The 15414-nt window shown below is 29.6% G+C and overlaps 1 protein-coding gene across 1 annotated transcript; it reads left to right on the top strand.

Moving 5' to 3' along the window:
- The first annotated feature begins 482 nt into the window (after positions 1 to 482).
- On the top strand, positions 483 to 12464 carry LOC145326363 (uncharacterized). The gene is made up of 20 exons (XM_080169676.1): positions 483 to 575; positions 1596 to 1699; positions 2651 to 2749; positions 3224 to 3322; positions 3901 to 3999; positions 4128 to 4226; positions 4444 to 4533; positions 4963 to 5037; positions 5391 to 5495; positions 5805 to 5903; positions 6781 to 6879; positions 9011 to 9109; positions 9288 to 9386; positions 9489 to 9542; positions 10184 to 10279; positions 10510 to 10608; positions 10860 to 10958; positions 11140 to 11238; positions 11554 to 11652; positions 11828 to 12464. Exons 3-20 carry the CDS (start codon positions 2680 to 2682, stop codon positions 11929 to 11931), a joined length of 1683 nt encoding a protein of 560 aa, XP_080025802.1. The 5' UTR covers positions 483 to 575; positions 1596 to 1699; positions 2651 to 2679; the 3' UTR covers positions 11932 to 12464.
- The last annotated feature ends 2950 nt before the right edge of the window (positions 12465 to 15414 follow it).

Raw genomic sequence — 15414 nt, forward strand, 5'->3', positions numbered from 1 at the left:
GTTGAATTGATTTTTTTGAGAGATTTTAACTATAAAAAGTGATGTTCTTAAAAAATGTAATAAGTTACAGGCATTTTATTTTTTTGCCCAAAATAAGCTCAAAATAAGACTAGTCAAAATATACAAATTTCTATCATAAGCAATGAAAAACTTTCACAATTTCCATGTACCTAAAATGTCATTTTTAAATTTTGGGTCTTTTTGAGTCAGTCTTTCAGCAATTAAAGCTGTGTATTTCTTGCAGACTTCCTTTAAATCCTTATATTTTCAAATCAGTTCAAAATGATCTTTTTTATGAGTTTGTAATATATTCATATTGATCTCTTTGTTTGTACTTAAAAAAAAGATGTTTAATTTATATAAAAGTCACAAAATTAAGCAGCATATTACAGATGACAGGACCTACTATTATTAAGTTAGTTGTGACCTAACATAGAAAAATGCTAATTTTTTTTCTAAAATGCTCTACACATATCATCTATGAGATGCCGGTATCATATCAGCACAAAATGGATCAAGTGATGTTGTTAAGGAATTAAAGAAACATGGCGCTGAAACTAATTCAAAAGATGTTGGTTAGTCACATATTTTATAATAATACTATCTTTGTTACTAACTGCCCATTTATGTAAGTATCTAACCAACCCTTTTTTTAGCTGTCTATCTATCTATTTAATAGAAATCACAAAGCCACAATTTAGATTTATATATTGGGTTGCTTTCAAAGTGACGAAAGACACCTTAATAACCAAAATTGATCTAAATGGTGAGCAAAAAAAATGCGTAGATTTTTAAAATTCGAATTGCGCGGCTTGTGTTAATGGTAGAAAAAAGGTATGCATACCATTAGAACTGCTATGAACTCTAGTTTTAGGAAATATAAAAATGATTTTTGTGCTAAACATTATCATTTCTAAGCTATGTATGATTTAAGAGCTACGTGTTAGAATGTCCCAACTGACTTAAAACATTTTTCAACTTTTCTCGCATTTGTTATTTTTCAACATAGCTCCTAAACAACAAATAGTAAAAAATTGGTAGTTATATTTACAAAAACTAGAGCTTATGATGGTTCTAACGATATATTACATTTTTCTACTATAAACACAAGCCGCGCAGTTTCAATTTCAAAATGTACGAGTTTTGGCACACCCTTTTCTTTTATGATTTACCCTCAAGTCAAGTCTTAAGTCAGTATGAACATTTTACCATGTAGCTACTAAACTACAATTAGCTCAGGAATTGTTATTATATTTTTAAAAACTAGCTCTTATAGCAGTTCTAATGTTATGCATAATATTTTTTTACTATTAACACAAGCTGCCTATATGATATTTTAAAAATGTATGCATTTTCAATAAATACTTTAATCTTTAATGATTTACTCACAAGTCAGTTAGGACATTTTAACACGTAGCTCCTAAACTATGCGTAGTACATGAATCATTTTTATATTGCCTAAAATTAGAGTTCATAGCAGTTCTAATGGTATGCATACCTTTTTCTACCATTAACACAAGCCACGCAATTCGAATTTTAAAAATCTTTGCATTTTTTTGCTCACCCTTTATAACACATACATTATTTAATTTTAGGAGTGGGTATTCTCTTATCTTTACTACAGCAAAGAATGGATACAAAGATGTTTTAAAGACGCTGTTAGAACATGGTGCTAATATCAATGCTAAGGATGAAAATGGTAAGTTACTAAGAAAGAAAAGTCAATTTTATGATCTGAAAAAAAATCAGAATCACATAACAGTAAAAGTAAAACCTTAAATTTCAACTAATTATATATAACAACAACAGGCATCAACAAGATGAAATTTAACATTGAACCATTCTAATTATTTAATAAATCCAGAAATTAAGAAATCAATCTACTATTTGTGGGTTTTTTTTTGGGTATAATTGTGACTTCTTTTCTGTGCTCTGATTAGTGAAGCCACATTCTTTCTTAACCCTTACAGATCGGGCCCCAATTCCCACCTTAATAGATATCTCTGCTCCTGGTACAGATAAAGACGTAAAATTTTATACACAAAAGTCATAATGTAGAAATTAAGATTTATTTAGAATTTTTGCTAATTTTTTTGCTACCCAACCGACTTTGACCGGACACCACGACTGACACAGACCAGATATCCTAATAAAATCAACTCATGCCGACGTATAATTACTAAACTTAAAAAGTCATGAAGTTACAGCTCTCCATCTTACCTACAAAAAAAATGTGATTAAAAAAACTAGAGGGGGGGGGCTCTTTGAGCCCCCCCCCCCCCCGATCTGTAAGGGTTAAAAACATTGGAAATGGCTATCTCCCTTTATTAACTTACTTAAAAGTATTAATATATACACAGTGTCAAAGCCAAACAAACTGTATTTTCCTGTTTTGAAAAGCAACCTGAAGGTGAATAAAATATTTTCATAAGAAGGTCCAGAATAGGGATCTATAATTATTTTTATCAAACTCCTTCTGTTTGTCTCCCAAAAACTAGAAAATACAGTTTTTTGAGTGCACCCTGAAAATTCCTATTTTTCTTGTAAATGGTTAATTTACCAATTTTTGCATTACAATACATTTTTTTGTGTGAATCTATAATTCTATTTATAACTTGACAACATGTTATCATAATCTATTCATGTCTAGACAAGACCAGTCTTATATGGGCAGCAGAGATGGGACATGCTGATGTTATGAAATTTTTGTTGGAGCATGGAGCTGATGTCAACACAAAGGATAGAGGAGGTTAGTTACATAATATTTTAATAATACAAATAATATTATAAGTTGTAACAATGTTATTGAATAGCTAGGTTACCAAGACTAGTAATGATTCCAAAACTTCATGACAAAAGGACAAGGTCATATAATTATTTTTATGTATTTCTTCTGGTCGGGCCAGAAATTTGTAAAGTACAGTTTTAATTAAATAGCACAATATGAAAAGTTACATAGTCATGCTATTTGAAAAATCTGAAAATTTTGTAACTTTATGTTTCACTAATTTAAAATAAGAGGCAAAATAGTTAAAGAAGGGGGCTTAAATACTTCCTCCCTCCCCCCTCCCATCCAGAAAAAAATATTCATATTTCAATATAAAGGTTAACACAATATCTAATAATCAATGTATAAATGCTAATAATATGTATGTGTAATTTTTCAAGGATTTTCAGGAGACCCTCTGAATTAATCTAAATCTGTATAATATTTATATTTTAGGAAACAACCCCTTGATTCTTGCTGCCAAGAATGGACATGAAGATATTGTTAATTTGCTCATACAAAATGGAACTGATGTGAATGTTAAGAATGAAAAAGGTAAGTTTTCCATTTTTATCTTACTACAATTTATTTCTTGCCTGAGAAAAAAGCACATCATTTTAATTCCTTAAGAAAATCAATACAACATTAACACATTTAAACTGTACTGTATGAAATACATATGATTGGTATTTGAAATCTTTAATATTAAGATAGCAGTGAGGTTAAGGAGTCCAAATGATCACAACTTTCTTTGATCTCTCTTCTTTCTTCTTTTACATCAACTGGATATGAATAAGGACATTAGAACCAGCCAATAGAGTATTTATTTTTGAAGTCTCAGGAAACAAATATATGAATAATCAAAATTTTTCAATAATTATTTTGACTATTTAAAAATTTACTGGTTGTGCAAATTTTTTAAAATTAAATACTGCTACTTTAAGCTATAAGAACAATTTTTTAGAAGGGTTATTCTACAATATTGTACTTCAATTATATGCTTAGTTTATATAAAGGATTTTCATACATAAAATGTTGAATAACCTTTAAATCATTTGTTTATTTTTGATCAATAAAATGAATTTATCTTATTTTTATAATTATATTAAGACCTCTAGCATAACTTTATAAAGGATGGACTCCAATGCTGGCAGCAGCTTTAGGAGGGCATGAAGCAATTGTTAAGATCCTTATCAAACAGGGAGCCAATGAAAATGATAGGAAAATGTTGGGTAAGTTTTCTGTCTCATTTAAAAAAAAAAACTTTGCAGAGACAATTATTTTCTTTTTAATAAAAATATATGTACTAAAAAATTAAAATAAGTTGACCTACCACTAAGCCAATTCTATTTTTATAAAGAATCTACTCCATTGTTGTCAGCAGCTCTAAAAGGACATGACACATTTGTAAAGTTCCTCAACAACCAGATAGCCAATGCAAATGATCAGAATGACTTTGGTAAGTTCTTTATTCTGTGGAAAAACTATGATTTATCATATAAATAACAAAAATTTGAAGAAAATTAATTTTTATATTTCATAATTTTGTAATAGTTAACTAGAATTTGATTGATCAAAATTAAACTTTCTATTTACTATCATAGCCTCCTCTGTATGTATCAATAACACAACTTCACATTACACAATATATTCTAATACAAAATATCTCTTCCTAGGCAAGACCAGACATTTGTTTGCAGCATATGATAAATACACTAAAATAGTTCAGTTTTTATTAGAAAATGCAGCAGATGGCAGTGTTCAAGGTATTTATGGTTAGCTTTATAATATCATTTTAATGATTTATCTATTACATTTAATTGATTTATATATATATTATGGGGCTATGCCCCTAAAAGACTTTAGAGTTATGTAAAAGTTTTCTTTTCAATCTATGTTAAGATCAGCTGTTTACCAAAAAATATTTTTAAATCTGCTAGATGGGGTTATTTATATTTTTGTACTTTTTTATTTCTCTTGGGAGGATAGTGGTACTCTCCCCCAAAATAGCTATAAACTTTCCCAGGACTTATGAGAAGCTACCCTGTAAAGGAGAACTATTTCAGTTTAGTGGTTAGCAAGATCCTTTGGTACACACACACACACAGACAGATAGATAGATCCTGTTACTTTATTTTAAGGAGATATATATATAATATATATAATTTAATTAAGATATATATAATTTAATCTAGGATTTACAAGTTTTCAGTCTGTAAAAGAGAAGAGAAACAAAGATTTAATAAAGTCTCCATTAGAATATGAAGATGGTAAAGTTATTGGTGATTTAACTTGTTTTAGTGTACAGGCAATAAAGATTTGTCCATTGATATTAGATTTTAATCAATGAAAGGAATATTCTTACAAAAAAATCAGATTGTAATTGTCAATATCTACTTTTCATTTATTCCTTGCAGTTTTTGAAAATTTTATTTGAGAATTTTTTCTTTATTTTTCCATAAAAACGATCAGATGTAAGCTGCCAAGTCCTTTTAGTTTAATATAGCTTAAATATAATAAGAAAATAATTAAGAATTGTTTTAATAAAGTACAACTTCATAGAATACTCTCCCAACCAAGGAATCAAAAAAGTTAATGAAAAAAACTTTAGATTTGTGTCTAGGAATTTCTGAACCCAGTCTTGTAAATGCAGCAAGGTATGGAGACACTGATGTTGTGAAGTTTCTATTAGAAAATGGAGATGATGTCAATGTTGAGGATAATGCTGGTTAGTTACATGATATTTTAATTCCATCATACTTCTCACTTTTAATAAAGTACTTTAAAAAGTCTATTGTTTCACATAATTCAAATAACCTCAACAGGTCATACAAGTAGACTGGCTCTAATTGTAGAACACTTTGTAAGCATATGATATTATAACAAAGAAATTTAGATAATATACATAAAAAAAATATTTATGTCAATTATTGCATTCCTAAATTTTTACACATTATGATATCAGGCCAATATTTCAACAAGTAAAGCAGTGTAGGCCAAAAATTAAAGCAATAAATCTCTTTATATTTAATTTTAGGAGAGGCTATTCTTGTTACTGCAGCAAAGAATGGATACACTAATGTAGTGAAGATACTGTTAGAAAATGGAGCTCACATCAATACTAAGGACAGAAATGGTGAGTTACATCTATCTACAGGTTGGCTCAGAAAGAAAATTAATTTTAAAAATTTTGGAAAACAATCCCAAGGTATATTTGAAAAATTGTAGGTTAAATTTAATGAGATAACAATTTCAACTGTAAAGAGACAGAGTGAAAAAAATTAAAAATTATCTCATGCATGATATCTCAAAGATAGAGCAAAATGATATCTTCTTTCCTAAAATGGCTTTTTCTGCCAATTTTAGTTAAGCCTGGTTTTGAAAAATTTTATTGCATCTAAATACTAACACTATCCTTATTACTTTAATTGTCGCATCTCCCACTTGTTTTGGTTGATCAGTATAGCTACAGGTGCTTAGAAATTGTGTTTTCTCGCATTTGTGTCTAAATTTGATAATTTTTTCATCACCCTTTATATCCTTTGCAAACTTGCTCTATTTTACCCTCATTTTAATAGTGGTTTTAAGAATATTTGGGTTGGGACTAAAAGTTGACAACCCTGGAAGTTGAGGAGGTATCTATCCGTTTAACACTGCTATACAGACAGACAATTTAATCATTAATCCTGGAATTCTTTAACTAACTTTAAATGAACCATTTTTAGGAAACACTGATGTTACTAAAGCTTTTAGTTTAGAAGTTGTGAATTATAAAAGATTGGAACTTAATAAACTGGGGAGGGGTAGTAATATAGCCCACTTTTTCTAACCCCTCATGAGCTGAAATTTTTGTGTCTATATTTTTGTCTTATATAGAAATTTTGGGTTGGGACTAAAAGTTGACAACCCTGGAAGTTGATGAGGTTTCTATCAGTTTAACACTGCTATACAGACAGACAGTTTAATCATTGATCCTGGAATTCTTTAACCAACTTTAAATGAACCATTTTTAGGAAACACTGCATTGGCTGTCGCTGCTCATAATGGACATTTAGATGTTGTTGAAGAGCTCATACAAAATGGAGCGTATATTAATGAAACAAACAAAAATGGTAAGCTTGCCCTTTTCTTCTTTCTGCCACATAAAATTATAAAAAGGGGATGTTACTAAAGCTTATTGGATTTAAGGGGGGAGGAGGGGGTTGTTTTTTCACAAAACCCTAAAAATGAACCTAACCTTAACTATCTCATAAATTATTTTATATTCAGGGTAGATTTTTTTGGACTTTAGTTTTAATGGATATAAACTAACTTTTAGTTTAGAAGTCATGAATTAAAATAGATTATAATTAATAAACTGGGGAGGGGTAGTGATAGAGCCCACCTTTTCTAACCCCTCATGAGCTGAATTTTTGTGTCTATATTTTTGTCTTATATAGAAATTGACCTACACCCTTATTAACCTTTTTACATGATACCTGAAAATATATTAAGGTGGGTTGATTTTGGAATATCACATTAGTAGATATTGACAAGGGTAACTGGGCCAATATAAAACCCTGTGAAACTTGGAAGAGGTTTTTAAATCTAAAAACAACAGGCACATGGTGGGTATAAAATGTGCCCTCCCCCTTATAAAATCAAAAGTTGATATTCCTTCAAACACAGACATTTTGCATATCAAAATGATCGCATAATAATGCTGACTACAGATCTGAAAACCGTTTAAAAAAATATTGATTCAGTCTGAAATGATTTTCAAATAACCTACCAAAATGAACAATTTGACTTAACCCATTAGTGCCGAACCGGGCATTAAAACCCGGTTCCGAAAAATGGAAAAAAAACCTGTTTCCGGCTTCATAATTGCATCATTCTCAGTATGAATCCCCCCTCTACTACCCTGGCTTTCATTTCCCCCTGGAGCAGGCCATTTTAGCTTACTTCCGTTTGCCGGTATAGCTAAACAAAATTTGAAAATCATGAAAATTCAAAATACCCCTTCTAACTTTTTTGTTTTTATAGTAAAGTCGCTGATTTTTTTCGTGAAATCTAATGTTTATTGACAAGTACATCTATTTGTGAATTCGTTTTATTCAAATTATTATATTTTGATTTTTTTATCGTTTTTTTACGCCCTATTATGACCTGGTTCGGCTTGGCCATAAATACCTGACAGTTTTAAAACCCGGCTCGGTTTTGGTTTTTATTACCCGGTTTTAACTTTTCAACCAATAAAAATAACAGTTTACGTCATTAGTAAGGGTTTGAGCCACCCTAATAACCCTAGTAATCTCTATAGGTGTCACCCAATAGTTTTATTCTCGTTTTCTGATATGTAACACCCGAATTTTATATGTTCTTTTTTTGTAGTGTGTGTCTTTTAAAACTTCGAGCAACGGTTTTTTTTTACCCGAAAACGGCAGCACCTATAGCCGAAACACTAAATTTGAAAAAAATCGCTTTGTATATTACTTGTAGCTCTATAGATTACATGAGGTTGTGTAGTTTTCAATTTCAGATCATATCAAAGTTCTAAAAAGTGTTCATCTCACTTTTGGCATTCAAAAATTACATTTTTCGATTTTTGGTCGAAATAACCGGGTTTTTACAGCAAAACCGGGTTTTAACGCCGGCGGAAACCGCCCAAAAGGGGTAATAATGCCTGGTTGGTATTTATGGCCGAGCCGAACTGGTTTTTTTTGCAACTTTCCTGTGCACGCCACTAGAGCAAAACAAAAAAATACGAATTCCGTTTTGACAATTATAAAGCTTCCCTGAAATTTCAGCTCGATCGGCCCATAAAAGTGGCGCTCGGCACTAATGGGTTAATCATCTGTTTGTAGGTACTTAATGAGATCTTATTCAAACTAGGAGTAATATTTTTCAAAATGGTTTTCAGATTCGTAATCAGCATTTCAATGCGTTTATTTTGATATGGAACATGCCTGTGTTTGAATTTGAATTTTTATAAGGGGGTGGGCACTTTACCCCCCGCGCGCCAGCAGCCATAAGAGCCAAGTCACTTGAATGGGGCTTATCATACATATATATGACTTCCACAACTTATGATAACAGTAAAATCTAAAAAAGGGAGAAATGGACCCACCCTAATAGATATCTAAAATTTTTGGCCAATTATATTTTTTTCCTACAGAATTTCTAACTAATATTATTGATGGAACATTCTATTTCTTTCTCTTTTCTTTTTATTTAGCACCCTTAGTAAATCACTGAATTAAGGTTGGACTCCAGTAATGTTGGCAGCTCTTGAAGGACATGAAGCAATTGTAAAGTTGCTCATAAATCAGGAAGCCAATGGAAATTATATGAATGTATCAGGTAGATTCTTTATCTTATTTTCAACAAATTAAAATATAAAGTGGGCAATAAAATGCTTCAATCTGTTTATGGGTTAATTATAAATGCAAAATTAACTTACTTTTTATTCATCATATCCTTCTATAAATAACTGTATTTTACATCATAATATTTGAAAATATCATATATCTCTATCAAGGATGGACCAAACTTATGTATGCAGCATATCAAAAATACATCAAAGAAGTAAAATTTGTATTAGAACATGAAGCTGATGTCAGTGCTGATGATGTTTTTGGTTAGCTTTATAATTTTATTAAGATGTTCTACATAATTTATAATACATTATATTTTTCAATCAATCTATCTTTGCATACACCTAAAAATGTATTTAATCTAGGATTTGCCAGTGTTGAGCTTGCAAAAGAGAAAAGACACAAAGAAACTATAGATGGTAAGGAGTAGTGATTAGATTTTATCCAAATAATAAATACTTTGTTTATATAGGTGCTTCTATGTAAACACTGTAGTTTAAGTTGCTTTACATAATTACCAAAAGAGTTTTTTTTGTTAACGGTAATATAAAGATATTTTACATTATGAAATTAAATAGAATTTATAACTTATAAAGAGAAGATAGTGGATGGTTTTTTTCTTTGTGATTTACAAACTTTGTCTAAAGCTTACCTTTTGTACAAGTTTTAGCTTCTATCTTATTATTAGTAGTAAATTTTATATTAATTTAAAATTTTATGATTTAATTGCATTGATTTCATTTGTATTTCCTAAATTTTTTTAACTATCATAAAAAAGCCACACATGCTTGACAATTTTACAACTTTTGTAAGTAATAAAAATAATTGGGTATTATGATAACTTACATGTTTCAATATTGCAAAAAAATTTAATTTATTATTCTGTTCTCGAAAAAAGTCTTTTTTTTTATAGAATTCTTGAAATATTTCACTGGTTTTAATTGAGAAAACAGATTTATAAAATAAAAGTAACAAAATTTATCAGATAGGGACCTTTTATCATTTGAATAGTTTTGTTGCAAACATAATTTTTTTTTAATACCATATATATTATTCATAGGATATAGCAGTCTCTTATGGGCAGCACAAAATGGACAAAGTGATATCGTGAAAATGTTATTAGAATATGGAGCTGATGCTAATTCAAAATATGATGGTAAGACACATATATAAATACTATCTTTTTATATTTCTTTCTTAAACAGATTGTGCAGTATTTTTTTTCAACTTAAATAAACCATAAACTTTCTATTATCAAAAATATCAAAGATTTGTGACTTTTTTATTTTACAGGTTGCAATTGCAAATGTTTTAAATCATAGTATTTGGGTAAATGTATTTTAAGTTTATATTATTGACCAAAATCTTTTAAAACTATCATTTTAGGGGTGGCTATTCTTATTACTGCAGCAAAGAATGGAACTGAAAATATTATTGGAGAGCTCATACAACATGGCGCTGACGTGAATGATAAGAATAAAGATGGTAATCTTTTTCCTTCTTATCTTTCTGTAACCTTTTTCTTATTTATTATTCATAGCTTTTAAGTATCCAGGTTTAAATTTTTAGATTTTTTTTTTTTGATTAATTATTATTTATCTTTTATACTTCATTTCCAAAAAAAGCATTAGTAATACCAAATTTACTAACAAGATTATTTTTTTTAAAAGTTGTATAACATGATATAAAATAGTACTATTAAATCACTAAAAATTCACCTACATAACTTTATAAAGGATGGACTCCATTGATGATGGCAGCTCGCAAAGAACATGAAACAATTGTAAAGTACCTCACCAACCATGGAGCCAATGTGAATGATAAGAATAGGGAGGGTAAGTTCTTCATCCAATGTAAATATATGGTTTAACATTTATGAAATGAAAAAGTGTACAAATAATGTTTTGATTTTATAAATAATTAATTTTCAATATAAATTGAAATCAAGCTTTCTCATTTATATTTATAAAGAAAAAAAGCACTGTAGATATTATTTATTAACTAGTTCTTGTAAAGGAAACACTCCATTGCACCATGCTGCTAAGAATGGAAATGAAATTATTGTCCAAGAGCTCATTCTACATGGTGCTGATGTGAATAATAAAAATAAAGATGGTAAGTAGTTTTAGTTTTATTTTCCAAAAACAGAAAAATATTGTAAATATACATTTTTCTATCTAAATCTAAAGAAAAAAAACATAATTTTGAGACTGCCTGCTCATTTTTTAATTATTTAAACTTTAATAAACTATTAAATATACTTGTTCACATTTTTACATTATTTAATATTTGTTGAAAAATTAAGATTTCCAAAAACCTAGAATTCAGTAATCCAAAATTTATTTAATAATAAAATGAGTTTTGGTTTCCTTAACCTCAATTTTGTTGACATTAAAATATCACTAAAATCCTTCAACACAACTTTTAAAGGTTGGACTCCGTTGATGTTGGCAGTTCGTGATGGACATGAAGCAATTGTAAAGTTGCTTATCAAACATGGAGCTAATGTGAATGAGAAGAATATATCAGGTATGTTCTTTATCTCATTTAAAAATCTATGGCTTAAAATTTATTAATTAAAAAAGTGTGCAATTTCTTGATTTTTGCATATAATTTCTTTCTAACTATCATATATTTCTTGATGTATAAACAAATAGGGTTCACATTATACAATTAATTCTAAATATTATATATCTCTATCAAGGATGGACCAGTCTCATGTATGCAGCATTTTATAGACACACAGATGTAGAAAAGTTTTTGTTAGAACATGGAGCTGAAGTCAGTGCTCAGGATCAGTCCTTCTAATCCTGTTGGGAAAATTTTGTACATTAATAACAAATAGTGTTTTGATAAATGCAAATAATATAATATATCCATTTAAATATTAAAAGTTTTTATATACATTTTATTGATTTTTTAGCTTTGAAATATTTGCTTTACTTTGGATATTGAAAAATTTAATAACTACATACAAGATATTAATAATTACTTATTAAATTCTTATATTTTTTCATATAAGAGTTTGTAAATATATGCAGATTAATTCTCTCCCTCTCTCTTATTTATTTCTCAACTAGAATTGTGAGCAAAATAAAATTATATTAAGAGGTATTAAGAGAATGGAAAACCAATATATTCTTGAAATAGTTTTATAAATTAGACTATTGAGGTTAGAAATATATTGATTTTACAATACAGCTTTGGAATTATTTCTGTTCTTGTGTACAATTTTAGTTCTGTTTTTATTCCAAATTGTCCCTTGCATATTGATGTATATAATGACAGATAGAAGCATAATATAGACCATGGGCTTAACTACAATAAATTTATAATACTTATCACTAAGTCAGTAATAACATACTAATATAGTCTTAGAATAGATGCTTAATGAAGTACTTTTCACAAAGAATTTCAGATATATAACTTACATAGCAACTGATAATTTCAGAAATTGGAGTTTATATCTAGAATAGCTTTATTACTAGAAATATTTTTCTACTATTTAAAACAATTTAATTGATTGATTGATTGATTAGCCATAGTCTCTTAGGGTTTGGACCTAAGTAGTCATGGAGTAGGCTGAGACACTTTTGTATAGCCACTAGGGCTATCAAGCTCCACGTTCAAGCACATGACTTGACCCGCTATCTCATGAGAGCTACTCATTATTACCTCACCCTCGCCGAGTATGGCAGGTGTCCCAAATTAAGTTACCGTAATGAATGACGTTCTTCGCAGAGGAGCTTGGGATAAGGGTAGTACTGATATTATGTACGTGACTATTAAGTATCCAAACTTACTCAATAATCTCCTTCTTACACAACCAGGGGAAGTTGCGTGAATGTATTCAACTGAGAAATTCGAGTTGCCACATGGGGACTAGAACTCGAACTCTCAATTTAATTGTCCTTAGTTGTTTCATTTAGCTTTACATACTTTCAACAAGGACAAAAATGTCAGCTTGGATGGAAAAGAAACAAAGGTAGTCTAATAAAATGAAAATAGGGAGCTGATATCTCAAAAACTTATATACTAACATATTTTTACAGTGTTTAAAATGGACAGAAATACAATAATTATAGAGTAGCTGTGCTACTAAAACCTCCATAATTTCATTCACCAAATAATGAAGATATAATCAACAGTCTATATTATTTGATATATTTGATGTTGTAAACAAAATTTACTCAATAAATATCTCATTATATAAAGTAGCAGGATTTTTTTTTTGTCTGTAGCAATATAGCAAACTGCTAAACCATAGTGTATCCCCACTCTGCCAATAAAAAATGACCCTCCCTCCCAAAAAAATGTTTTTAAAAATTATTCTTTTTTAAAACTAAAAATGAAAATGGGAAAGAGGTTGACTATCTTCCTTCTACCTTAAGTGCCCCTAGATGCTTCAAGGGCAAAAACTGCTAGTGTAAATAGCAATACTGACAGACCAAGTTGTCTTCACAACAAATTAAGTAATCTTTGTCTGGGATAAGACAATGGCTTATTCGATGAGAGTCCCAGAAGTTGTTAAGCCAATGAAAATTGCCACCAAAAAATGACGCCAAACAATAAAATGACCAAATGAGAGGCCAGTATGAATTTACCAATGGTCAATCAAAATGCATATTGGTCATTTAATTGTGTGATGTCATTTTTGGGAGGCACTTTATACTGTTTCTAAGCCAACCAATAAGTAAATGGTAAAATAAAACTTTCGGGACTAGTGTATTAAACAGCCATCTGTCCCCTCTCTCTCTGAATGTTGGCTAGCAGGTAGAATGTTATATTTTTTTGTTGTATACTTCTGTCATCTTAGGTACCCCAAAAATATTTTAGTAGTTTGTAAACTCCATCATACCCTCCCTAATTATCTCTTTCAATTATGCAATTTGTATTTATTGTTTAAAATCTATGCATTTATCGCTAAACTAGTCTGTGCTTTCTATGAATTTTGACACGGAAAAAATATTTGAAATGGAAAAAATGAGCTCTTAAAATCTCCCAACAAAAAACTCATGAAAGGCTAAAAAAGTTTGTAAAAGTGCTTGTCTCTCTAGAAAGCTTGTTTGATGCCTGACCCTTAAAAGGATACTCCATACCAAACTTCCAAACTTAACCTAACCTGGGCTAATCATTCATTACAAACTGATATTACTATCACACCCTTATCTTGTTTTAAAGTATCTCAGAATAAAAAAAAGCATTTCTTCAATAAAGGTAAGTCTATCCACCTGTTTATAACTAATACCTCAAATTGATTTAATATGCACGTTAAAATTGTACAATGAAATTTAAACTTTATCCCTAAACACTAAAAAAAATCTAAAAACACATGATCATTTCCTTTGCAGTCATTCAATTCTTTGCTGTATCAAGTTTTTCATTCTTCTTTTTTTTTTGGGGGGGGGGGGGTGAGGGGGGAAGTGACACCACTTTGTGCTTGCAAGACTAGTGCTTAGCATGAATTTAAAATTGATTTATTATCTTGTTATGTGAACATGTGAAAACAAATATAAACTTGATTTTCTTTAGTGTACCCTTATTTTCAAAAATCCTGACTGTAATTACATTCATCAGGGAGGGAATTCAAATTAGACTAGAAATTATATTAGTATATTAAAGTTCTATAAACAGAAGGTGGCTTAAAAACTTGACATATTAAGTTGAGTGTCTAAACGTTTCAACCAATAATTGTATTATACATTAGGGGTAATAATGTGTATCATCATTGGTGATCTACACCTTTTGGCATTTTAATGATCGCATTTTAATATTTATTTATTGTATCATAATATAGACAGCTGTCTGCTGATATTATGTTATAAGATAAAAACTAGTATTGTTTAACCTGCGGGGGGCCTGGGCTAATAAAACTGGTATGAATATTACGATTTTTACTTTAATATTCATAGGAATCTGGCTATAGTACTATACAATAAATAAATTTTCAGTATGACATAGATACAGTTCTAATCCAGCCGATATTAATTGGTTTGGTAGCAATACTGGAAAAGTTTAATATTATTTTAGTTTATACCAGCAGCCATTGGGGCAATTGAGGAAAGGGGGGGGGGGAGTGAATACAATATATAAATTTCTTATTTTAGATTTGAAAAGAAAAATAAATAATAAATTTTGGGGGGGTTATTTTTTTCTAAAGCTATTTCTCTTGGCAGGGTGGTGGTACACTCCCCCAAAATAGTTATAAATCGTTCCAGGATCTATGGGAAGCTGTGAACTATATCGTTTGAGTGATTAGCAAGATCCTTCAATACAAACAAACAAATATTT

Source organism: Acartia tonsa, chromosome 1 (assembly GCF_053477335.1).
Source record: "Acartia tonsa isolate MP-2025a chromosome 1, ASM5347733v1, whole genome shotgun sequence".
Classification (NCBI taxonomy): domain Eukaryota; kingdom Metazoa; phylum Arthropoda; class Copepoda; order Calanoida; family Acartiidae; genus Acartia; species Acartia tonsa.

What these genes read in the sequence shown, in the direction of transcription:
- LOC145326363 (XM_080169676.1), top strand. Translation starts at nt 2,680, where the DNA reads ATGGGACATGCTGATGTTATGAAATTTTTGTTGGAGCATGGAGCTGAT. An exon ending in AAATGATCAGAATGACTTTG is followed by an intron (nt 4,227 to 4,443) that starts GTAAGTTCTTTA and finishes ATCTCTTCCTAG; the next exon opens with GCAAGACCAGACATTTGTTT. An exon ending in TCCATTAGAATATGAAGATG is followed by an intron (nt 5,038 to 5,390) that starts GTAAAGTTATTG and finishes ATTTGTGTCTAG; the next exon opens with GAATTTCTGAACCCAGTCTT.